At 53.4% G+C, this 24000-nt stretch overlaps 1 protein-coding gene across 8 annotated transcripts in view; it reads right to left on the bottom strand.

Moving 5' to 3' along the window:
* Window positions 1-24000, bottom strand: part of LOC126571088 (fibronectin type-III domain-containing protein 3A) — a 45458-nt gene that overhangs the window by 16473 nt on the left and 4985 nt on the right. Inside the window, exons 1-2 of one of the 8 annotated variants that reach the window (XM_050229343.1) lie at window positions 15200-15348; window positions 5968-7110 (exon numbers count right to left, since the gene is read on the bottom strand). In XM_050229343.1, the coding sequence (XP_050085300.1) occupies window positions 5968-6541 (574 nt within the window). In that variant the 5' untranslated portion in view covers window positions 6542-7110; window positions 15200-15348. Of the gene's footprint in view, window positions 1-5967; window positions 7111-8952; window positions 8970-9130; window positions 9339-9933; window positions 9951-14442; window positions 14631-15199; window positions 15349-23485 lie in introns of those variants that run through there. The other 7 variants (XM_050229344.1, XM_050229342.1, XM_050229345.1 and 4 more) reach the window with 7 other exon arrangements.

Raw genomic sequence — 24000 nt, 5'->3', positions numbered from 1 at the left:
GAGAGAGAGAGAGGGAGAGCGCGCACGCTAATTGACGCTGATATGCTGGTAGGAGCCATATAGGGGATATTCGGAATATTGATGAACTTTAAATGCTGGCCTGCTGTGGTCTGGATGATCTTTTCTATTTCCATACATGCCTAGAGGTCGTCTAGGCACGTGTCCACCATCCGGCGAATGCGGGCATAAACGCATACCTTGCTGGTGGCGTCCCCTAAAGTAGGGAAATCCAAGTCCCGAAATTCGATGAGGATCTAATTAACCATTGGCCAGCATGTGAGAGGGTCATCAACGAAGCTGGTTCGAAGTTTTCGTCGACCAAAAAAGGTGGCCAAGGGGTGCATGCTGTATGAATTCCCCCATTTAATCGAACAACTGTAAAATCATAAATCTCTCAAATCTTCCACCCAACATAACCTCAACGTAACGCGTGCAATCGCCATCATAGACTGCTGTGTCCGATTTCTCCCCCTTCTCTCTCTTCGTCTTTATCTTTCGCTCTTCTATGCCCATTGCGGCACACAACATCCGCCACAGTCCACCGGCAGTGTTGTACTTACTGAGCTGGAAAATTGTGGAAAAACACACCAACATCCAAGCGCGGCCACATTCCACCACCGCGACAAAATGCCCTCCACGGGACGCACTTTTCTTTCTCGCCCTCTCTCTCTCGCCTCATAGCAACCATTGCGTTGCGTTGCGATGCGGTTGTGGCGCTGCTGGAACGATGGTCAACGGAAACCCTTGGCATACACATGGACACGGGGATGGAGTGTGGGGCACGGTGGCCAGCCAGACCTCGACAACACACGCCTGGACCGGACCAGACCAGACGGTCATTAATATTTCGTGTTTATATACATAGACAATCCGTCCGCTTACCGCCGCTTCACACCCGGTGCCTGGGGTGAGTTTTTGGCGGCGAGCCGCCGTTCGAGTCGAGCATCCCCCCTGGGAGACCGGCGATGGCCAGCGAACCATCGCAACGAGGCCAGCCTAATGGAAACACTTTTCGGTACGCATCCGCAAGTAGCAGCAGCAGCAGCAGCTACCACCTTTCGATCAAACGTGCAAGCCGCCGCCGCCGCCATCACCGAAAACCAAATAATATGTTGAGCGACTGCGGCATCTCTCTCTCTGTGTCTCTCTGTGTCTCTCTGTGTCTCTGTGTTACGCCATGATGCTTTTGTCCCCCGAAAATGACGCGTGGCACGCCGATGAAAAGACAGGTAAAAGGAGCGGTGGCAACCGGGAGACCGAGCGAGAAAGAGCAAAAGGAGCATAACTAATCAAGGTCATTATTTGCACAGAGTACAATCAACCCTTTTCGGTGTCTGTGTGTCTGTGTGTTGAAGGTGGAGTGGGGTGCACCATCACCACCCACTCGGTGTCTGTATCTTTCGTGCTGCTCCTGTTTCTTCATTTGCGTTTTCCTCTTTCATGCGCTCGCCCAAGGAGAAATACAGAAACATAACAGAGCGGACGGAGAGAATTGGGTCCACAATCGTCTCGACCGTCCTCCGGTTACTCCACAAACCAGCAACCAGTTCTGGGCAGAAGAAAGAACCAGTTTTTCGTGCGTGCATCGCAGTTGCCATGCCACGCTCCTTCAAGCAACAGGATGGAGCGACCTCGAACCGACCGGGAATACCATGACAACGCAACCGAGAAGAAGTAAAAGCAGAAAACATCGATGGCATCGTGGCGGCATTGACTTCTTCACAGCTGAGCAAAACACAAACACACACACATACACACACACAGTCCAGCATTCGTCCACACAGAGAGAAAGGGTTGCTGGGATCGTGCCGTTCGCGCATCTCAACCACCCCAAAAAAGGGGGTTTAAAACGGAGCAAGCAAGGGCGGATGAAAGAAGGGTGGAACTTGGCCCCCGGTGGCCCTGGACACACCACACAGACACACACACACACATGGGAGGAAGAAAACGGAGAACCGAGGAAAATTAAACTCAAAACAAAAGAATGGAAACTAAAGAGCATAATCATTGTGGGCCCCCCCCGGTGGTGGTGGCCGCACCAAGGGAATCATATGTGAGGCAGCCAACCCTTTTTCTCGTTCGTTCGATCATTCGTTTCACCAGCCTTGTTGTGGCCGATTAAAGGGATTCCAAAATACCAAACCAGCGAGCGAGAAGAGGGGCAGTTGGCCCCGCGCCTCGCCGGATGGACTCTGGATCCACCCTCCATCATCGATTCTCGGTGGCCTCGATGCTGCTGGGCCCGCTTCTACCTTTTCCCGTTTGGCCGCGAGCTGGCGAAGCTGCCGGGAAATCCCGTTACCCTACAGGCAGCCAGGCAGGCAGCCGCGACCTTACAGCTTCCGTTCCGCGGTAGAAGAACGAGGTCTAATCATGGTTGCCGTGTGTACTGGAACACGGGATGAACGAACGGGTGGAAAGAAGATACTGTTCGCGATCTAAGGGAATGCCTTTCTCACATTCCTGGCGAATACGATCGACGGTATTTTTGGTTTGTTGGGTGCGATCAGATCAATTCCGACAAGCAGTCATTACACTGTTGAGGGCACGCTTGGGACGTAGGTTTTGCAGTTTTCAGAAACGATTCGATTACACCCGAAGCTCGTTCGCGGCTCCCTTTTCTTGTTGCAAGGTCTCTCGGATGTGGTTCGAATTCTGGTGAAACGTGCGCACTGCTGCATGCAGCGATGTGCAAACGAAACAGCACGATCAATGCGCCTAGTGGTCGTGCCACTTTCATGAAGGATAACGGGCTCCAAACCAAACCACAGCAGCAGCGCCAGCATCACGATGATCGCTATCCCGTTGTTGGCCCTGCGCAATATCCACGCAAAGATCGGTGCAGCAGATGAAGCAATCACACAAATCATGCGCCCTGTACGCGATGTTCGATCGATCGCCGCAAACCGATCATATTTCTTAATGGATGTGGCGCGAGGTGTGTCTGAATGTGGCTGCTTCTAGGTCTTGGGCGTGGTGTTGGCGCATTCTTGCGAAAATCTTGTCTCCACCATTTCGTGGTTTTGAACGATCGTGCGGCGTGGGCAAAAAGAATCATCAGACATCATACGACACGGGGCGTTAAATTGATCTGCTTCTGACGGTATCCGCCGATTACGCAAGAGCTCTGCCCTCTGCTAATGTTTCACTTGCATCGTGGAGAATTGGTCTTATCATATTATGCGCCCGTGGGGATTACGTCGCATAATTTAAAGAAACATTATACCGATCTGCAAAGCCAGCGCTCTGCCTGTTACCAATTTTTTTGGGGAGCAAAAGAACGATAGCAGAACGAGCGTGGCTATCCCATATAAAATCGCAAAATACGATAAAAGGATTAACACGCGCGCGAACTCGGGCAACAACGGATGAAGCAGAAACAAAAAAAGAGCAGTCCAGGCGTCGACTTCCAGTTCTTTTTCGCATCTGGAGGATGTGAATTTCTCCTTCTGGGATTGCGCCACAGCACGATTCACCGCGATCCGGCTGCGGCCACAAGTCTCGAGTGTGCGCGCGCGCCTCTCACTTTGAAAACGCAGAAAACGAGTTCCACGGCAAGCAGCGGGCAAGCCGCTTCGTTGTAGTAGCGAAACCCGAACATAATGGAGCCGAATGAGGTTGGAATGGGATGTGGAATTGCTGTCCGGGGGACCGAGCGCAGAGAGTGGAGGGAACGCGAAACGACCTTTAATGATAAATACTGCGCAGCTACGCTTCTTCCCCGACTGGTCGTCGTTGTCATCGCCAGTGTCTTCTCCGAGGAGTCTCGTGACTTTTCCTTCCGCTATATGCTGTGGAACTGGGTGGCCATCATCGAACGCCATCTCTACTCGATCTGGAATCTACGAACGAAGCGAGCACACTGGATCTACTACGATCAGCGATGAGATTAGATGGAACGGAGAAATGAAGACAAGCGGGTGACGCACACGCATGGTGAAGATCTCGCACGAAAACCCCCCTTTCCCGTAAATCCAGTGGTGAGGCCGGAGTGGGGGATGAGGAGAAGATGGGCACAGATTCCAAAACCCACCATTATTTGCTAAGGCACTGGAGACTGCTTCGGATGGGGAAGAGAGTACACTGCAGCGCAGTGAGGATGCTTCTTTGCTGGTTTTCGCTTGTGCCCGTGTGGAGATGGGTGGTTGGTTGGCGCCGGCAGTCACTGGCAGTCACTGGCGGTACGTCGGACGTAACCCTCCCAACCAGTTTCGAGTTCTCGTTCACTCTGCTCCATCTCTCTCTGTCTCTCTCACTCTCTACAGCTTGATCTTTCTGTGTCTTTGTTGGGACTTTCCGGCTACGATTCGCGAGTTCGCGTGTGCCAGCTAGGCAGGCAGCCAGCCAGCCAGGCCGGTCCGGCACGACCGCTCAACACACGGACTACCTCGCGGGACTCCTACTACACCGACACAGCGCAGCTTCTGTGGCTGCTACGATTTGTCGACGTGTCACGCCGCGTCGCGATCTCGTACGGCGCAGAGTACATCCAAGCAGCCATGCCTGGCACACTCACATTAGCATCCCATCCCCTCTAGATACTGCTGCTGCAGCACCTCTTCGCAATACGATTGGAGACCGGTATTGTGCTGTGGGGATTTCCAAAGTCCCATCCCCAGTGAACGATTAGACGAACGGGAAGGCTGAATGTCAATACCCATCATCACCTCCTGTTCAAGATCTTAGACTCTTCCGCATTATGACGTTATCCTTCCTTCTTCTTCACAGAGTGTGATACAAATCACACACCAATCTGCAGCATGCAATCTTCCTGGTCTACGGACACGGAATCGCAATACGATGCACCAGCACCTCATCGCCGCGCCATATCCGTCATCCGGGAGCGAACCGAACCGTCTTTGAAGGTCAAGATTGATGAACGTACTGCTGCTGCTGCTCAATGCCAACTTGATCCCACCACACAATACCCATCGCTCCCATCGCGTTCTCATCGTTCTGCGCATCCAATATCCCAAAACCCCCCGCCGCCGAGAAATATAATATTGTTAATGTTTTCCGGGAGAAGGGCGAGAGGATGGCGTTTGTCTTCCGATGCTCTAAGACACCAATTAAGACGGATTCCACCCCCGTCCTCCCCGCTCCGGGAGTCTCTCTCTCTCACATGCGGAGTAAGCGAAAATTGGGAATTTATGAGCCACGCGATCCCTCTCGCGTCGCTGGATGCGTCTGGCGATGCGATGATGCGGATGAGCCATGGGAAACACCGCTTCTGCAAATTTATGTAAACTGCAGCGCAGGCAGCCAGAAATCACCTCTAGAGCGCATTTACATTTGTCCGGTTCGCGTGGTTGAACAACAACGGCCGTGGACCCACACAGCTTGCCATTTGCGCGATGACCTTTGCGCCATGATGATGGTGACCACCACTCACCAAACGGATGGTGATGATGATGGCGACCGCGGAAAGGTTGAACTGTGCGGTCGCGTTGGTTCAGTTCTTGGAAATTTCAATCACTTCACCGTAAAACCGCTTCCACCCCCCCATCTCCACCATCAACATATTGGTTCAAGTGATTGAGTGCATCAAAATATTTACATTCATAAATATCGCCAGCGTTTGACGTTGGTTTCGCGGAATACTAGAGGCGAGCGCGGTATGTAGAGTAGCGACAGCGGTCACCTTTGGCAGAGATGATAGGCCACCAACCATTTTGATAGACCAGCCATCATGCAGCTTCGCATTTAACGTTTCTCGTTCTTGGCAACTAATTGTACCAAGAAGTACAAGGAGTAATTCAATACAAACAAGTCAGAGCTGGTCAGAGATTGATGACAGGAGGACCCTGGAGACAGGGAGGTCATCCTGGGGGTGCAAACAAATCAAGGAACCATCGATTGAAGTTCCTTCTCCTTCAAAGAAAGAGTGAGAGAGGAGTTTGGTCTTCGATATCGTGGCCACCGCGTCTTATCGCGTCCGAGGTTCCTTTTCCGGAAGGCGCTTCTTACCGTAGTCGTGCACCGGGCATATGTGTGAGTGCTGGGATGGTGGTGGCGGTGAACCGTAGTCCGGATGCGCATAGTAGTACGAGTGCTCGGAGTAGTACTCGGCACCGGCGTACGGTGCAGCGAACAGGATACCGCCACCGGCTGGTGGACCGCCATGGCCGTTCTGGTCGTGTGGTTGCGGTGGCCCCGCGGCAAGGTGCACGTGCGCTGGATGCCCTCCGCCATGATGATGTGGTGGCGGTGGTGGCGTGTGCAAGGAGTGCTGATGAGGATGATGTTGCTGTTGTTGTTGCTGTTGCTGGTGAGGTCCTAGCAACCCAGCAGGCCCTCCACCAGCACCACCACCACCGGGACCACTGATACCTCCCGGAACACCACCACCACCACCGCCGCCGGCAACCGGTGAGTGTTGTTGTGACGAAGGTGACGGCTGCTGGGAGCTGCCGGTTGGGTGGCCATCCGAGGCGGACGACAGGGACGACGTGGAGGAGGTGGGTGTCTGTGCTTGGCTGAGATGGTGATGGTTCAGATGGTTCGTAGATTCCGGTGAGGTCGAGACGGCCCGTCGAACCATGGTGCCGATCGTGGTCCACAACCGGACCTTCCTCGATGGTTCCTTCTCCGCTTCTACGCTGCGCAGCGAGCAGCAGCAGCAGCAGCAGGGAGTCGGGGGATTCGAGGGAGTCGAGGGAGTCTTCGTCTATAGCCCAGATAAATACCACTCGACGACGACGTCCAGAGATTTGGCGTTTCCTCTGGTACAACACCTCCTTCCTTCTTCTCCGTCTGCTCCTCCTCGACTTCACTCACTTGAACACCACTTATCGGCCACTTCCTCCCGCGTCTCGACAACCTCACACACTTGCACACTTATCTATCTCGTGCTCTCTCTCCCTCGCTCTTTCTTTCTTTCTTCTCTTTCACGACACAAAGCACTGTTTCTGGCCCTCGCCGTCTCACGTTTATGTTGCGGACCCCCGGCGGACTGGCTTCACATGACTTCAACAACCGCCCGGAAGTAGATATTGCAGACGCACCATTATCCACAGCAGACGGTACAACCACGCACACACAAAGGCACTAGTAGCAAGTGAATCTCCTTCAGCTAAACACATTCACAAACTGATTATACAGACTGCGGGGCTGCAAAATGGAAAACCGAATTTCGTATCATATCGCTCGCTCTCGGGGACACTTTTCTATTTCTGGAGCCAATCGGGAGTCTCTTTCGGCCCCGTCTGGAGCCCCGTCTTGTCCTTCCTGCTGTGTTTCTGTTTCGTACACGTGGCGGGCCCGGAATTTCTCTGTTGCTGATTACTCTACCACCGAAAATAGACAGAATCCGATATCACCGAATCACTCGTGCCCGGAAGTCCAGAGGATCCAGAGGAATGGACCGACGATCTCGGCGCCAATTTAACACTCAATGAATCGTCAAGCAGCGTACAAGTACAGAAGACTTCCACAACTTTCAATCTTAATATTGTGTCCCCATCTACTGGGCGCGCGAGGGAATCCGAGAGGATTCGAGGGGGCTGGATTATCTCGGAGGTATGTAACCGCGCAAAGTGAGAGCGCGTTATGAATGGAGAGCGTCGTACACCACCACCGAGCGTTTTACCAATTGAGCAGGACACGGCCCAACAGAGGCCAGGAACAACTCGGGAGCAGTCCGGAGACTATTGCGTCGTCTTGGGTGGCGTGACACCATGGCCCTTTCCCTACTGGGGACTGGGGACTGGAGGGATTGTGTCTTGTTGAATGAGTTGCAGACGTGCGCGCTGGAGTGTTCAGAGTGACTGATTGGTAGCAAGTGGTGAGACCGTGATGGTGGTGGTGGCGGTTGCGAATAAAGAAATCACAACACCCCACTTGATTAAGTCAAATGCCAGATAGACCTCGCACTCTGTCTTCCCTCCATCCCGCGTGCCCGTGATCTTCTCTTGGGTGTTCGCATCGAGAAGTTTCGAGCACTCGCTGGCGGTGGGGGGACGCTTTTCGTTGGTGCCACACTTTGGGTACGTGGATTATGTGAAAGCTCGCCAGAAAGTGTGAGTGCGACCAGGACCACGTCCTGTAATGCCACAATCCATAGATCGTAGTGTTGTCAGTGATCCTCGTCAGTTACTCGCCCGCCGGGACACAGCGACTATCGACGATGAATTGCTCTGCAGCGTACTGTGTACTGTCGTTGTTGCTGGTGCCGTTGTGCTGGCAGGTTAGCAATTTATTTAATCATAGACTTCGGAAAGACCCACAACGGAATAGCGCGCGCAGCGGACTAAACCAATGGAGGCAGGGGCCACTAAGACACATGCACACAACAACAAAGACATGAATCGAAAGATGGGCCGAGGGGAGTAGGAAATGTGTCTTATTGTATCTCCTCTTTCATCTGTTGCAAAAAAAAAAGAAGAAGCATTACCATGCAAGCAGTACATCATGACGACAGTTTTCCATTTTCGCTCATCTCTAGAAGCCACAGAAATGGCATGTTTGGACGTCTTTGAAAGCCTCGCCACCGCCGACTGCGATTGTCATTCGCCTCAGCACACACGAGAAGAAGATCCTTGCACAAGAGGAAACAAATGGAGGGCTAATGGAGATACCAATCCCATTCGAGATGAGGTCAAAGGACACAACCATGGCACCATGGCACCATTTGGCGCTACAAAAGCTTCGAAACTGTACAATGCATCTTCTGCTCGTCTCATTGTGTCACCAGCTGGAATTGGTTTTGCGGGGGGGAAGGGATTCGTTCACACCCCAGAAAAAAAAACACTAGAAGGCAGACCGCGCTGCCTGATCAACACAGAGAGAGAGAGAGAGAGAGAGAGAGAGAGAGAGAGAGAGAGAGAGAGAAAGACGGAGCCACACACCACAAGAGTCCACGACTTTGGCAGTTCAAGTATCTTCACCCGGGAGGCACTACTGTGAATGAAAGGAATGTGCCGATCTTGCAAAAAAAAAAAAAGGAACACGCACTCATACACACAACACGCGAACACTGTAGAGCACGTCACTGCTGCTGTTGCTGCGTTTCGAAACTAGGCCGCAGCACCGCTTAGTACACATCCGCCACATGGAGCATAGTTGGCCGTGGCCGGGGTTTTTGCAGCTCCAACTAAGCCGCCCGAATACTATTGATGGAGTCCCTTCTTACCGGCTGCTTGGATGCAGCACAACGCTCTCTTCCTCTCTCTCTCTGCTGTTTCAATCTCAGCACGCTAGATGCTGCTCCTTCACCACGAAACAATACACTCCTCCAACGGTCACAACAGTCGCTGTCGTTGTGATCATCGGCGTCGCATCGCGTCGCGTGTCGAGTCGTGGCCATCGTGTCTCCGCTCGCCCGGGGAAGGAAATATTTAAAACGTGGCAGAGCATTAATCAAACACAATATACATATTGCCGCGTCGTCCCCAATATAGGATCCCCTTGCCGTTGTGTCCATGTCGTTGTCACAGCAGCAGCGGACGACGACGACAACGACGACAACAACCGGGCGCACACACTACTTAGCACAGCTGGTACACTCCCGGACCCGGGGAGGGGGCCCAGCAGGCGACAGTAGTTGGGGGATGGAAAGGGGTGACCGGTGATGGCGGCCCCAATACACGACGACGAGTTCCAACGCACGTACGCGCAGTCACGCGTTTAGTGTGGTAGTGTGACAACTCGACGCACACAACCAACAGGACTACACACTCCAAAGCCAACACGTTGCAAGACACCAAGGCTGAATCGCTTCCCCACCCTCGTTCAACCCCTTCCTTCTTCATCAGCATCTATCTGCTGTGATGCTGTGTGAGCGATGCTTCTCACTGCGGCGTGATCTCACTTTCTCACTTCACCGCTCAACATAGCTCTGTGTGTTTTTTCTATGTGTGTGCGTCGACAACAAACTGAACACAACACCAGCAACAACAACAACAACAACAACAACAACAGAATCGCAACAGTTACGTGGCATCATCCTCTGCTCCGGACGGCGTCTTCGTCGTTGTCGTCCGCACCAAACTCTCACACCAAAAGCCACTCTTGTCCACACCCCCACCCTCCGCCTCCTCATCTCCTTCTCATCGTTGTAGCGCAAAATCTCAACACTACGTCGGCGGCGACGGCGGCCCACGGGCGGAGAAGTTTATTGAACTCTCTTCATCCACGTCTTGGTGGTACTTGGCGTCGTCGTCGTCGTCGTCGACGTTGCGTTGCCGTGTTCCCCCTCCTCCCTCTTCTTCTCACTATCCCACGGACAATCGCATGCTCTAGCTCTCCCTTTCTCTCTCTATCACTGTATCTCTCTCTCTCGTCCCCCCTCTGGCTTTAACCCTTTTTTTCCAGTGGAGAGAAGTGGCTTTCGAGCTTTCGTTTCATACCACCGGGAGGAGTACGGGGAGGCCGATGATACTTTGCGGCCTCCTTCTGCGCTGCTTATGCTCTCCTTCGTCTTCTTCTTATGGTCGCTCCTCAGCGCCAGGCGCAGCCAGCAAACAACGAAAACTGCTGACCGACTTAAGCCGGAGCCCGCGGAGCTCGTTGGCTTGTGGTGGTTTCGCGCAACGCTTTAAAACGCCAGGCAAAATATGTGCCGTGAGAAGTGCCAATTTCCCGATGAATTCCATGTTTACGATACGTTGTATACGTTCAGGTTCCCCCCGCAGGGCAGGAACACGAACATACGCAACGAATTATTAATGTCATTATGGCGGTCGGTTTGTTTTACAATCACAAACTGCGTCCGTGGGCACGGCAAGTGACCAAAAGGCACGCAAAAGCGATCACCAGACAGATCTTGCTGAGCGAGGTCTCGATCTATTCCACAGAAGAGAGGAGCAGCCGTTCGCCGATCTTCTTGGATTTATGACCTCAAGTAACACGACGAACTGAAGCGGAGCTTACCGGAGCGGCTTATACCACCTCGTTTATGCGTGAGAAGCGAATGGCGAGCTGCTGCTGCTGCTGCTACGTGGTACAAACATAGCAAGAGAGACATAGAGAGGGACAGAGAGAGAGAGAGATACAGGCCAGCAGCAGCAGCAGCAGAAGCAGCAGCGTGGCAGAGCGCATTCCGCAATTGTGCCGGAGCAACCACGACCAACACTAAACAAATAGATCGCGAAGCACATCCACTGCCAGCACTGCATCGACCCCTTTCGAAGGAGGGGAAGCGTTGGTTTGTGCATAGAGTGTGCCACTGCCACCGCTGGAATGCTGGCTGGCTGGAAAAAGAAGAAGAAACTGAATCGAAAGCTCCACACGATGGCAGACCCGAACATAAAAGTCAACCTCGGCTTGTTGTTGGGTGGGTTCTGGGTGGGAGGGGAGGTTGCACGACACAAAAACATACACAGCTACCTTCCCACCCTCCCCTTCCCACACGGACACACGGATCGCGACCTGCAGCACACACATAACGACACTGATCGCGACCGCTTCCCCAATACATCCGCAAACACCAGATGCGCCGCACATTTTGCCAACGCAGGCATCTCGCTGACGAAGTGCCCGCGGCGGTGGGGGTGGCTGAGCTGTCAATGAATCATTTTGCCAACTCGATACCATCCGATCGATCGATCGATCGTTTTGAGAGCACCAAAAGCCCCGCATAATCCGCTATTGTTGCGGGATCTTCATTTTGGAGGCTCCAAATCCATGGCCACACGACGTCTTATCGCAGAAGGCCCGGAACCGAAACTCAGAGTTCGAGACTGATACCCTTTTGACACTCGACCCAGGACGGAAATCAATCGCGCGCGAGCTTAGCTTATCTGTGGCGTGTGCTGCTCCAGCGTGCGGCGCACTTTCGACGACGACACCGTGCGACGATCGCCAAGTTGGAAAAGTTGCTGCCACGAATGCGGAATTTTCGGTGGAGTGTCTCTCCGGTGTGTTTGTGCGCGCGCTCTCGCGCCTCCCCCATACCTCCCTACTCCTTTCATCCACCATGATGACCATGATGATGATGATGATGATAGTCAGCACTCTCCACCATCCAACCAACCAACCAACCAAACAAAGCGAGAAGATCAAGCAATCTATCCCCCTCGAGGGTTGGAGGGTGGTGAAGGTGGCGTTTTGGATCCCTCGAATCCCTCTCTGTTCGTCCGTTGTTGGTGGTTGGACCGGTTACGAGGCGCGCGTCTGGCACTCTGGAATTTTGCACCGCGCCGCGCAGACACACACGGCGTGCGCGAATCGGCGATCGCGATCTAATCTTGCGCTGATCGACGACTCAGTGAAATCGTGCAACATAAACAAACACCGGGGCGGCCCCCGTGATCGGGATTTCCAGCAGGGCGCAGGGTCAGCGAGCGATGTAAACAGATCATCAAACACGATCACCGATCTCACGCAACCATCCGTCATCCGTCACAGGACCCCGGGGGTGACTCATGGACCACGAGCCCGGAGAAGGTGATTCGAGAGAGCACACATTCCAATTTATTGCTCCAACACCTTCCACCATCGGTGAACTGAATTCCGCGGCCGACGGGAAGCAATCGAATCGACCACAGGCACCGTTACGCGTGCCCGGGGAAGGTTTTGAGAAGGAGGGAGAACGACGATCACCGTGTGTTCTACTGCCGCGCGCGGGGGCTAATGGATGCGAAGCGAAAATGAAAGCTCGCGACCCCTCTGGCGGCGCGATCGCCGATATACCGCTATGGCAGATCACACCGCCCCCTAGTGATCTACATTTTGTGGAGTCCAAGATGGACGGACGGACGGATGGACCGTGCAAAGACCACGAAAACCATCGAGTGTAATTATTGCAATTATCCGTCGTTCACTTCACGTCGTCTTTCCGGTCCGGTTTCGTTCTCGATCGTCCAATGGCAGAGGCGGCGGTGGCGGCGCCAAGGATCGGTAATTCACAAAACAACCAAACAATAACATCAACCGCAACCACCCTGGATCGATGCACCTTCGTTTTCTGGTTCTTCTTCTTCTTCGTTCTGTTGGCGACCACCAGTGACCGACCACCAACCAATTAAAAGCCGCGCCTACCCTGCAAACTCAATGGCTTGCCGTGGCGCTGGCTGACTGTGTGGAAGGGGAGCTCGAGGGCCAATTGATGGTCAACAAAGCATCAATGGAGGCATCAACGGAAGCAAAACTGGCAGCGCCATCTTCGAAGATGGCGCAGTCGCTTGGACAGGCCCCCTCGCATTCACCACCCAAACACCCCACACTGTCCCTATCTCAGCTCCCCCCGTTCCCGCACTGGAATACGATTTCGAAATCCAATGTGCAGCAGCAATGGCCGCTAGAGGGAGAGCGAGAGCGACACATCAAGAGAAGGAACCAGCGGAGGAAATGGGAATAACAGAAAAGGAAAAACGGATAGACTCATCGCAGCATAACCGAGCAGCAGAGGCGTGCTACTAGAAGACGAACTAGGCCTCTAGTATAGTAGTAGGTCTGCTGCTGCACGATGGGTGCGATGATATAGGGAAGGAGGCAACATAAACCACACAAAAAGCAGACACTGCTGCACTCGCCGGACACGGACACTGCACGGTGCACGCACACAGGCTCATCACAGACACGCGCGCACAATGGTATTTGCATGCCCATCTATGCTTCCCACTTTTCCGCACCCCTGGCCCCCGGGATGTCTATGTCCACGGTCCAAGCCCCCGTTTTTCCTATCTTTCGGCGGCTGCACTCCCTCTCTCTCTCTCTCTCTCTCTCTCTCTCTCTCTCTCTCTCTCTCTCTCTATCTCTCTCTCTCTCTCTCTCTCTCTCTCTCTCTCTCTCTCTCTCTCTCTCTCTCTCTCTCTCTCTCTCTCTCTCTCTCTTTCTCTCTCGCTCTCTCTATCTCCGGGATGCTGCCACCAGGGGATGACTTTTTCGGGGGTTTTATTATTCGGGCACACGTTTTATTCACTCTCACTTCGGTTTGCCCTCTCCTTCGCTCTCTCTCTCTCTATGTTCTGTTCTGTTATCTCTCTCTTACTCGTTCCTTTCATGATCAGTACCGAAAGGCAGACAAAAAAAGGCCAAATGCCGGGAATGTTGCACCAAGTGCACTGGCACCCGCCTGGCGGTGGAACGGATGGTATGTGTGCACAAGTGCCCGGAATCCTACGAAAGGAACATCTGAGCGGCAGCGACAGACGAGACAGAACAGACACGGACCGTTTTGTTACTCATCGGCACACCGGGAGCATGGCAGGACACCAACAAACGGAACGACACGGCACGGATTCTTCTTCAGTTTAAAGAGAAAATTGACGCTGCGCCCACCCACCCGGGCGTGCGCTCGTGTATGTTTCTGTGTATGTGTTTGGGTGCGTAACAGTTAAAAGAAAGGAACAGAACAGAGTAAAAAGACACACAGAGATACAGTGAAAGAGAGAGAAAGGAATGAAAAAAAAAACTGCAAACTCTTTTCCGTGCCACGACGAGACACAGACCCCCCTTTCCGCGAGGCGGGGGTGGGGGTGGGTGGGTTGGCCAACTACACACCGAACCGAGCACACACCAAGAAGTAGACAGCACGCCACGCCACGGCACGAAACGCGATTCTCACACCCGTTTTCTCTCTCTCTAGAGCGCGGTACGGCGGCCAAAGCAGCACTGAAGCTGCGCGCGATCGTCGACGTCGTCGTCGTCGTCGCCAACCAAGTTCCCGAACGATCCGAGCAAGCGATCCGCCACACACTACACTACCAGGAGCAGCCTACTAGGGTCTACTGTTGCTGCTGCTGGGGATGCAGCATTCAAATAGTGCCAACAACCACTACTACTGTGCGGACGGTGCGCGATGGCATCTCTCTCTCTCGCTGCTCTTGGTTGGTTGGTTGGTTGGTAGAGTTGTGAGGGGGGGCGCTTAGTGGACGCGAAAAGACGGCGGTGACTCCCTCTGCGCCGCGCAGTAAACGAAATCGCGGCGACGACGACGACGACCAACACGATAAACTGATGATGATGATGATGATGATGATGATGATGGGGATGGCGACGAGATCAGCGGCTATCTCACGATATCTCGCGCGCTCTCCACACTATTTCACTTCACGTACAATACGAGGGGAGGGACGCAACGTTACTTAGTAACGACGGTGCCGCGTTGGCCACACACTCTCTCTCTCTCTCTCTTCTCCCGTGGTCCGTCCATCCGTTCGTCCGACGCCGTGATGCTGGTGGCACGGTGGTCCCGGATCTTCTATCCCAAGGCGATCGCGCCCAATCACCTCTTTGTCGCCCAGCACCCTTCACTTACTCGTCTTCGTCACGAGCACACAACAAGTTGATCAGATTTCACCGTGATTCACGACACCACGATCCAGAGCGACGATCACGAATCACGAATCACGAATAGAGCAACGGAACGGAATGGAACGGAACAACGGGTGCTACTGCGCTGGTCGTCCGCTATCCTACGCATCTTTCCGGGAACTGCGGTGAGAGAGAGAACGCGAAATGAAAGTAACCAGCCGCCGCGACGCACCAGATCCGGCGCGATCTGTCTGTATTCGTGTAAAGGGGCGTCGCGTGTGAGTGCTTTCCATTGAGTGCACGGACCTCGGCTCGGCTTTCCCAATAGCCACGCCACACACCCAAGGAGGAGGACCGCAGCATACATACATACACACGCCCGCACGCACGCACCCAATGTTCCTAAAGTCATCATCCCACCCATCGGAGCGGCGAGAGCTATGCTGGTGCCTATGCTCAGGCCGCTTAAGCCTCTCCTCCTCTCTCGATCGCCAGAGAGAGAGAGAGAGAGAGAGAGAGAGAGAGAGAGAGAGAGAGAGAGAGAGAGAGAGAGTAAGAGAGCGAGAGGATCGAGGGAGAGATTTTTGCGTGCTGCGAGCCGCGACGAGACGCACGTCGAAGAGATCCGGATTCGTCATGGACACGTAGCCAGATAATGTGGACCAACACAATATGTACCGGATTCAAGGGGGGGGGGAGGAGGAACGGACGCAGCGCATCGCAGCAGATGCGGGAGTAGGGTGAGTGTCCCTCCTGCGCACGCACACATCCGCATACGGGCCGGACCGGACCGGACCGGCCGCCACTCATCGCATAAGTCGTGCGCGCATCGCGCATAAGAAGCTTATGTTGTCGAGGGTGATCGTAGCCAGCTATAGGCAACCGAGACGCAGAGACGGACCCAACACAAACACCCTTAAACTCCGAGAAGGGAGGAAATTCCTAGGGATTTTTTTTAAGCAAAATAAAAAGGTCAAACAGGCCCCCGGAGTGACCAAGATGCAGCAGCATTAACGAACGAGAAAGATGAATGAATGAATGACGTAGACTCGCTCTCTCTCCCTCGAGGGGGTATTGGTGAAGGAATGTGTGCCCTAAGATCGCTGCAGCGGACCCTACAGAGAGAGCATGCTCTAGCCGTTCGCTTCCCTTCACTACACTCCATTGCATACTTTCAGCATCGGCAGGCATCGGAAGCGCTTCAAAGGTTACAGAGTTTAATGCAGGAAGAGGAAGCAGAACTGAACGGTCAGTCGCCTCAACTGTCAATGAATTTTGCGCTCGACAATCTGCACAACGTCGATTGCCATCTCAAAACAGGAGCATTACATCACATTGGAGTGCAGACCACACAGCAAAGGGCAACAGCAGCAGTAACCCCTTTCGGTGTGCCAAAGGCTTGACCAATTCTTGATGCTAGAGTTCCTTGCCTGCCTGCCTGTCCGCCTGGTTGAAGCACACGGCGACGGAGACGGTGACGACGCGACGACAGGCTCGTGGACTAATTGACTCGAACTCAATTAGACAGAATAATCACTTATGACCGGCGCGCGCGCCCGCGCACACACATGGCGCGCAGTCTCCGACATCGTGGCGCACGCAGCCGACTCGAGAAGGCGCACATCCATGGCGGCGGCGTGCGGGATCTGCTGGCGCTATATAGCTAGTGTGCGCTTAGAGCAAACCGATCGATGTGTTGGTGTGTCCCAGAGTGCTGCAGCAGTCGCAACATGATCAGTCGTCCGGGCGGTCGGTCGGTCGGTCGGTCGCTTTGGTGCACAGTGCATGATGTCAGCCTCCCATTGTAGTCTGCATTCCAGCGCAATGAATCGTCGCGCGGGAGCCAATATTGATTGCGGACGTCAAAGCGCGACCCATTAAGTGCTTAAGAGTCCCCTCTTAGAGGTCAGTTTGTGCAGCAGTTTGCATTCCAAAAAGGTGTTCAGAAACTATTTTTTTCCATTCAACAAAAAAAATCTCCTCTACGACCACCAACTTGTGCAACAGCCAGCACACGACGACACAAACTTGCCTCATCTGTTCCTTCCATTACCGCGAATGCACTGTACTCCTCCACACCCCCTCAATGCCGGGAGTGGGGTGGTTTTAAGAAGAGGAAACACACTCTAACAAAGACCAATTGACCACACAGGCGACGGTGCGCGCGTGTCAGGCATGGCATGAACTCATCCCCTCGAAGAAGTTGCCAACTAACTCAGCCAGCCAGCCAGCCAGCCAGCCAGCCAGCCAGCCAGCCAACCAACTATCACTCTCACTCTGCAATACACATGCCGGGACCGGGGACCGCACTGGACGGGCATGACGACGAGGAGGTCTAATCTGCACCGCATTCCAGCTGCACAGCACCATTCACCGCGCACACACCAGCAGCATTGCCTTACATTGTAAACTGCAGTTTGACGGTCCGACGGTCTCTTGCTTGTGCCATGGTGCGAACGCTTGCCATCGTCATCGCGGTCGTGGTCGCCGTCTTGGTAGTTTGTGTTCACGATCGCGACTGTTCTTCGCTCCGCCAGAACGGGGGAACGAGTTAATGTTTTATTATCACCAACAAGCCCCTCGGCGGACAGGCATGACCGACCGACCGACCGACCGAACGGGCGTACAGCAGCATCCAGCGCGCTCTTTTATCACCAGCAGGTCATACCCCCAAACACCAACGCTAGCTGTGCACAGGATGCATTAAAAATCGTACGAACACGACGGCGACGGCGACGGCGACGACGAGTCATCTATAATGACTGGAAGGACTGAAGGCGAAGGCCGGAGAAACATCCAACACAGCCCCACAACGAATGACATTCTCTGATGTTGCTGCTGCTGCTCACTTCAACAGCAAAACGTTCGCATTTCGATACATTAACTATCGCTTCTATAAAATTGTACATTTAAGTGTGCAATTCCGCACGGAGCACCGAGTTGGTGCTTTAGGGGCTGTGGCTGGACCTCCGGAATCCGGTGCACAAGCCAGCCAGCTAGCTCGCTGGTGCTACATTCGTGCACAATTACCGTCGTCCTTGAGGCGGAGCAACTATGTTGCTTCTTCTGCGCAAACACAACGCAACGATCCGGTTGCAAACGAGCGACCGTCATCGGGAAGGGATCAGGATGAGGACCAGGACTGCGCGATGGGGCTGAATTGGTTGCTGGCTTGTTTGCGCACTAGTCGCGCTCACCAACTCGAAGGATTCCGATGCATTCGCAACCAAGTAATTGTATCGGAAGTAAACAAGCGCAGCAGAGAGAGAGAGAGAGGGAGAGACAGGGAGAGAGACGGTAAGGCAAAACGAAAAAAATAAATAATTGAATTCGAAATGAGGTTAAGAAGAAGGCTCCAGAAGGTGGGGAGAGGGTGGACCTTATTTGTTGCCTTTCTTCGTGGCATCGTGACAGTGGCACGGTGACACTCGTTTTGCCAAGTAGCGCGGGCTCCTCTTGAATCCGCAGCCGGGTTGCTGACAACAACAGAGAGAGGGAGAGCTACAAGAACGATCGGCGATAATGGAGCCATGAACAGGAACTGTTATGAGCCCACTACTGCGAGAGGGATTACTGTTTCGAGAGGTCGGTGCCGAGGAAGGGGAGTGGGCGAGGCGAGGCGAGCGGGTTACTGAAAATAAACTTGTCAACGAGACAATATTCGAATTTGTTCAGCGTTGTTTTCATGTACTTTACCGCACCTCTCACCTCTCTCTTTGTGTCTCCAGCACTCGAGATGGTGTTGAAAGGTGAAGGATGCTGCATGCTGCAAAACGACAAAAGATAAGGAGCAAGCGGCCGGAGAACGACACTAACATACATCGTGTATCGTGACAACCGAACATTATCGGCGTCCTGGCAAGGCCCAAAATCCCACCACCCATTGAGGAAGCCATTGCACGGTATCAAATGGCGCAGCGACGAAGAAGGCGACCGGCCCGGCCAGATGGTGGCCCAGCGATGCCACATACCCGTGCTGCCGGGCCCATTATCAAGGTTTTTGTGGGTCGTTTAACGGGGTGCCGGGATCATCAAAACCCCCGCACGCGGTGCTCGGTTGACGTTTCAATATTTTAGACAAATCAGCTGTCATGTGACATGGGTGGGTGGTGGTGCATTGTAAGGAGATGTACTTACCTTGTTTCTCAAATCTCCTAGCTATGTACCTTCCCACACGACTTTGTATACCGCGCTGTTGAAAGGTCATCCATCACCGTACAATGGGTGCAAGTGATGTTGTACCCTTCGGGCATAACAAGAATGCTCAACGTTAACTATTTTCGTTTTGCTTAAATATCTGGATGCATAAGCTTGTATAAACATCCTACAATGAATTTAAAACCAGCTTATATTCAGAGATGATACTGAGCGGCCATGCAACTGAACTTTTCCATCCATGAAATCCTTATTGCAATTGGCCACAAAAGACGAGACAGCAAAGGGAACTCGTTAGGATACCAGTCGCAATTTTCGCCCACATTATCGTTTAGAAGACAAAATCTGGCGTCTTATAACCAACATATCACAATGGAACACTGTATTGATTGTTAGGCGAGTCTAACGTAGTAGCATTTACAACTTTTTCCATAAGCTCCCTTCCCAGGTGGTGGTGGCGCATCTCATCACCGGGACAAGCAATATGGACGTGCGCGCGAACCACCTTCCCGGTGCACGGCGCGAAAAGCGAACGAACAAGAGATAGTCTTAAGAACATTACGAGCGAAAGTTCGTGACATGGAAACATAATATTTTGATGGGTCCATTTCCCCTGGTACCCCAACCGCCCGGGCGATAGACCGCCAGTGCACGCCGCTAGTGTCGAGATCAATTTTCTTCCCAAGTCACATCGAAGAAGCATCAGATATCCGGACGCCGCGGTGCGGGATGGACCAAGGTGTGTATTGATAAAAAGGAATAAACCGCGATGATAATGCACAGCATCCATCTTTAATAGCCGGGTTTCCGGGAATTCCGCCGCGGGCATGGATGGGGAACCCGCGAGCGGTTTTAGAAATGACTCGCTAGGATTTTCATCCCAATAGCGACTTATTACAGAAATCGACAACCACATTCTGTACTTTCTGCGATATCTTCTTATCTGTTACGATCATGCTCTTGAGCTACACCCCAAAGATGATTTTCTCAATAGTTTCTATAACCTTCCCCCCCTGGGGGTTCATGAACCCTGCCAAGCAACCGCAACTTGTTCCAGGCAGGTCCCGGGGGGGGTGGGCGGGGGAGACAATGCCCTTTATTTGCCATCCAGCAGCAAGAAACAATTATTTTTTACGAGTTCTTCGCTTGTTTGCCGCGCACGAGAACTCTCTTCCCGGCGTTCACAGCGTTCTAGCGGATGGACGCGCGGACTGTTTCTGCAGGAAAATAATGTTTGCTCCACGAAAACCCGACCGACACCGACTGCAACAGGCTCCCGGCTCAAGAGAAGAAAAATGCATCAAAACCGTTTTCGACAGCGATGTGGTCGTTGTCTTCATCGTCGGTGAATCGTGTGGCACCACACACTGGGGCCTTCTCGCCATTGTTTCGCTTGTACACTGGGACTGGAAATGAGGCACCAGCAACGGTGCTGCTTCAGGGACATCATCCCAGCGCCAGAGCCCGAGCTAGACTAGCCAGCCCGGCTAGCAATGGACGGGAAGAAGCCATTTGAAGACGGAAAACCTTAACTTCTTACGATGCAATTGCGACGCACTTTTGCCATTCGCCATCGGAACAGCACAGCACACCGGGCACCATCATTATATGAGACCATAAACCGAGTACGCGCCAGTGCATACACTGCTGCAGTGTGTTTCCCATCACTTGGCCCATCGGTGCGATGCACATTTTGATTTTAAACCTGATGTCGCAGGCAACCTTGCCAACCTGCGCTTGTGGGAATGCGCTGTTCCACCATTCAAGGCCACTTCCGTGACCATCATTTCCGTGACATGAGAAGAGGCGACGTCGTCGTCATCTTCTGCGTCGTGACACTTGTCGCCACCGATGGTGCGCCGAATCATGATGTTCATTCCGTGATGGAAATTGACACCGATACCAGGGGGGTTCCCCTGCGCGCGCTAGCAAACACTTTCTCCCATCTTCCACCGCTGTCATGTCATGAACGCGGTGGCGAGACTCAAAGCGAAGGAAATGTTTAATAGAGAAGCACATTGTAAAGCGTCGGCCCTCCGCTGGAAACAGTATCCTCGTGCCTCGCGTCCAATATGGCGCGCGCGCGCGCCCGTGAAGCGATACATGATGATCGGCGTAATTTATCTTCCTTAACGAGATGGAACCATGTTCACGCTCGGTACGGCGCATCATCGCACACTCAATGCCGATCGATTGCAATGTATGCAGGAGAAAGAGAGCGCGCCAGAGAGAGAGAGAGAGAGAGAGAGAGGGCGCAGACGCCGGGACGACGATTTGAATAGAAACCGAAGGTCAAATTCATTACGATTTTAGTTCAACAAATTAAGCCCGGCCGGCCCGGCAACCCGGCATCCGTACGCGTCCACGGCCGGTCTCGCTTGGCTTGGCTCAGTGTGTATCACCACCGGATCCGTGTCTCCATCCATGTCTGCCACGTGTGCACACCGCTTCTTCCCACCCAGCATCGCCGTCGTGTTGATGGGCAGTCGATAACCGGCAGTCCGTCCGTCGACCGTCGCCGAGCGAGCATCAATTTATCATACATTCACTCCCGTCCCGTCCCCTCCCCGCCCCGTGTCGATGTTCTGGCCGTTGTGATGATAACGTGGCTCGTCGTTGCGTTATCGGAACAACCATGAGTCCACCCGGGTCCGTCCCGATAAGCGGATGTGACGCAAGTGCGAGAGAGCGCCGAGGACCGAGAGGCCGAGTGCAGTTATCAGAGTTAATACGCCATCGAAATACGTGTATGGTATGGAGCGAGCGAGCCAGCTTGCTGGCAGCTTGATACATATGTGCATATCACCGAAAGCCCCTCTGCAGCCGGCCGGCTTAACGCAAAGAGCCGTTCCACGGGCCCTTCAAGTCGCTTATCGGTCGCTATCAACCCGTGACGATGACGTCGTCGTCATGCCGTCTGTCGCGAATCGCACCCATTCCAAGGGGGGGGTGGATCTAGGGGACTTACTCTCCTTGAGTTTGGATATGAAAGTGAAAGAACCGTTTTCACCTTCTTCGCGAGGTGTCTGAAATTCAAATGACGCACGCAAAATCAAGTTGACTCATGGGTAAATGGTGCTGCATTAATAGCCCCCATTCTATAAGCTTTCCATTCAAATGAGATGCCGGCGTTTCCCCGCTCTTCCTGATTCCAGCATTATTCCATCGGGATGGTCCGTGGGTGAGACGGATTTACACAAATTTGTTTTTTTATTATTTGCAATTCACCGTACCACCACCGTGATGTCTCCTGACGCTGCATCACCATCATCATCCTAAGGTCAAACCTCGGAAGTCCCGTGGTCAGCTCGTCGTGGTGTTTTGGGTTTGATAGACAAACAACCGGGACCGGGGACCGAAATGCGTCATTTGAAAATCAAATTCCAGGATCAACCTCCCGGGTCCCCCAAATCAGTTGGGGAGGCGAGTGGGACATGATCAAAAAGGTTGTTTTAAATATTTTACCCCCTGCAAAATGTACCCTGGACCTGGAGATAGGTGGGTGGTTGGTGGTTGCGCTTGATTCCGCATTCAGGGCCCCCAAAAATCCCAGGTCCCCGGGAACCAGAAACAGACCAGAGACCACAGATCAGAAGGGAATTAATGGCATAAAGTTCTCGCTAGCCGGGCGCTTCCTCATCATCATCAGGTGGCCCTCGTGTATATCCGTGTCCCAGGCACGTGTTTTTATTAACAAAAGCTCCGCAGTACAACGACCTGCTAGGTGGTGCGGAAGCTTTATTCTGGTTGATTTCTGGTCAGTCTCGCTCGCCAACAAACGGAGATCATTATTAATCACCAGCGACCGGTAACCGGCGTCTTTCGGGTCCCAGCCGCCTTCGACGGTTAATGCAAATTGTCGTCAAACCAAACCTCCGTTCCGATAAAATCCCAAGATACTATCACCCACCGTTTCCCCCGTTCTTATCCGATCCGACGGTGTTTGACTTGGTCTAAGGCGGAGGCGTAATGACTAACTGAACAAAGGGGAACGGAACGGAACTCTACTCAAGATAATCGGGATCATTTGTGTGTGAGAGAGAGAGAGAAACAGTACTTAGGGTCGGCTTTATGGCGAAAGGGTATTAGGGTTCCCGGTTGGATACAAAGATAGCCCAGGCTGTGTGGCACTTACCTCGAATCGTTTCGCGATTGCCCGCAATCTGGAATGTGACGGAAACGCCTGGCCGGACGTGAAACAGGACCACGTGCTCGGATGGTGTATGAGCTGGACAGTATGGGCGCGTCTGCAGCTCGAATCCTGGCCCAAAGTGGAACACCGGTTCAACAACGGGCCACGCAGCAGCAGCAGCAGCAGCAGCAGCAGAGCCTGCCGTTGCGTTATGTGCTGTCGTTACGCTTCCACTCGGCGCTAGGGCCTGAGCCGCTTGAGCCCCCGGTCCCGGCATCCCGTTGATGAGCTGGTGATGATGATGGTGGTGGATGTGATGGAGCGATTGGATACGCTGATGCTGCAACGTTGGGCCCACGGCCGTCGCCTTCATACCGGTGGCCGCCGCTACGGCCCCACTCGGAGTCAGCGTGAGGATCTGCGGTTGTTGCTGCGTTTGGCCACCACTACCGGCGCCGCCGATGACCGTCGTTGTCGGGCCACCACCACCACCACCAGTGACCACGGTGGCCGTCACT

This window comes from Anopheles aquasalis, chromosome 2 (assembly GCF_943734665.1).
Source record: "Anopheles aquasalis chromosome 2, idAnoAquaMG_Q_19, whole genome shotgun sequence".
Lineage (NCBI taxonomy): Eukaryota > Metazoa > Arthropoda > Insecta > Diptera > Culicidae > Anopheles > Anopheles aquasalis.
This window is presented reverse-complemented; position numbering and strand designations above follow the sequence as displayed.